The sequence below is a fragment of the Bison bison genome, unplaced genomic scaffold, assembly GCF_000754665.1.
Source record: "Bison bison bison isolate TAMUID 2011002044 unplaced genomic scaffold, Bison_UMD1.0 scf7180017864472, whole genome shotgun sequence".
In the NCBI taxonomy this organism is placed as follows: domain Eukaryota; kingdom Metazoa; phylum Chordata; class Mammalia; order Artiodactyla; family Bovidae; genus Bison; species Bison bison.
The window spans coordinates 943,216-944,065 of record NW_011495033.1 but is presented as its reverse complement, the minus strand read 5'-3'; the positions used below and the strand labels follow the sequence as shown (position 1 = coordinate 944,065).

Sequence of the window (850 nt, the reverse complement as noted above, 5' to 3'; positions counted from 1 at the left end):
CCTCCCCGGCCGGGCCTCCGCCGCCGCCCACCGCCGAGCCGCCGTCGGGCCCCGAGGCCGCTGTGAACACGCACTGCGCCGAGCTGTACGCCTCGGGCCCCGGCCCGGCCACCGCGCTCTGCGCCCCGGAGCGCCGCTGCTCCCCGCTCTGCGGCCTGGACCTGTCAAAGAAAAGCCCGCCGGGCTCCGCGCCTCCCGAGCGACAGCCGGGGGAGCGAGAGCTGCCCCCACGCCCAGACAGCCCTCCCAGCGCCGGCCCCGCCGCCTACAAGGAGCCACCACTCACCCTGCCACCGTTGCCGCCGCTGCCCTTCCAGAAGCTGGAGGAGGCCGGACCGCCTCCGGATCCGTTCCGAGGTGGCGGCGGCAGCCCGGGATCCGAGCCCCCCGGCCGCCCCGACGGGCCCAGCCTCCTCTACCGCTGGATGAAGCACGAGCCAGGCCTGGGCAGCTACGGCGACGAGCTGGGCCGCGAGCGCGGCTCCCCCAGCGAACGCTGCGAGGAGCGCGGCGGAGACCCCTCGGCCTCGCCCGGGGGGCCTCCGCTCGGCCTGGCGCCGCCGCCGCGCTACGCGGGCAGCTTGGACGGGCCTGGCGCTGGCGGCGACGGCGACGACTACAAGAGCAGCAGTGAGGAGACGGGCAGCAGTGAGGACCCCAGCCCGCCCGGCGGCCACCTCGAGGGCTACCCGTGCCCGCACCTGGCCTACGGAGAGCCCGAGAGCTTCGGCGACAACCTGTACGTTTGCATCCCGTGCGGAAAGGGCTTCCCCAGCTCGGAGCAGCTGAACGCGCACGTGGAGGCGCACGTGGAGGAGGAGGAGGCGCTGTACGGCCGGGCCGAGGCAGC

General features: G+C 76.0%; 1 protein-coding gene across 1 annotated transcript in view; it reads left to right on the top strand.

The window, feature by feature from the left end:
* Nucleotides 1-5: 5 nt before the first annotated feature.
* Nucleotides 6-850, top strand: part of HIC1 (hypermethylated in cancer 1) — a gene marked incomplete at its 5' end in the record, with an annotated part of 3,874 nt that continues 3,029 nt past the window's right edge. Inside the window, one exon of the mRNA XM_010861666.1 lies at nt 6-845. Coding sequence (XP_010859968.1) covers nt 6-845 — 840 coding nt within the window. The remainder of the gene's footprint in view (nt 846-850) is intronic.